Genomic DNA, 1,043 nt, shown 5'->3' on the forward strand with positions numbered 1-1,043 from the left:
ATTGATTTCATGGGACCTTTCCCACCCTCACATTCAAACAACTATATTCTAGTGGCAGTTGACTATGTGTCTAAGTGGGTGGAAGCCGTAGCTTTGCTCACCAATGATGCCAAAGTGGTAATGAGCTTTCTTCAAAGATATATCTTTAGCCGGATTGGTGTCCCAAGGACACTCATTAGTGATGGAGGAAGCCATTTCTGCAACAGACAGTTGGACACTCTTCTGCAGAGATATGGAGTCCATCATAAAGTGGCAACCCCTTATGACCCTCAGACAAGTGGACAGATTGAACTTTCCAACAGGGAACTTAAGAGGATTCTAGAGAAGACCGTCAGTGTTTCAAGAAAGGACTGGTCTAGGAAGCTTGATGATGCTCTCTGGGCATACCGGACAGCATATAAGATTCCAATTGGCATGTCCCCATATCAGTTAGTCTATGGCAAAGCCTGTCACTTGCCAGTTGAGCTGGAGCACAAGGCTTATTGGGCAATTAAGTATCTGAATCTTGATTCAGAAGTTGCAGGAATTAAGTGGATGCGTCAGTTGAATGAGCTTGATGAATTCAGATATTCAGCCTATGAGAATGCCAGGCTCTATAAGGAGAGAACCAAGCTACTACATGATAAGAAGATTGCCATCAAAGTCTTTGAGCCAGGACAAAGAGTGCTTTTGTATAATTCAAGGCTCAAATTCTTTCCCGGAAAGCTGAAATCCCAGTGGTCAGGACCGTTGGTGGTTACCAGAGCCTCCCCATATGGTCATGTTGAAATACAGGAAGAAAATTCTGACAGAAAATTTACCATGAATGGCCAGAGGTGAAGCACTATCTTGGAGGAGAGATTGACTGCCAGAGGTCCACTCATCTGCTGAACTAGCAGAACTGACCGACAAGCTAGTGACGTTAAAGAAGCGCTTGTCGAGAGGCAACCCGATAATTTCATATCATTCACTATTTTTCGTAGTAGTTTTTCTTAGTTATTTTATTTTTATTGAGTTCTTACTAATTTTCTGATCATGCAGCTATGTTCTCCCAGGAACCGAAC

The 1,043-nt window shown here is 43.0% G+C and overlaps 1 protein-coding gene across 1 annotated transcript; it reads left to right on the forward strand.

Annotated features, from left to right (window-relative positions):
• Positions 1–414: 414 nt before the first annotated feature.
• On the forward strand, positions 415–819 carry LOC107493277 (uncharacterized). Its single transcript, XM_016114383.1, has one exon. The coding sequence runs from the start codon at positions 415–417 to the stop codon at positions 817–819; it is 405 nt and encodes a 134-aa protein (XP_015969869.1).
• Positions 820–1,043: the final 224 nt, after the last annotated feature.

Source organism: Arachis duranensis, chromosome 6 (genome assembly GCF_000817695.3).
Source record: "Arachis duranensis cultivar V14167 chromosome 6, aradu.V14167.gnm2.J7QH, whole genome shotgun sequence".
NCBI lineage: Eukaryota > Viridiplantae > Streptophyta > Magnoliopsida > Fabales > Fabaceae > Arachis > Arachis duranensis.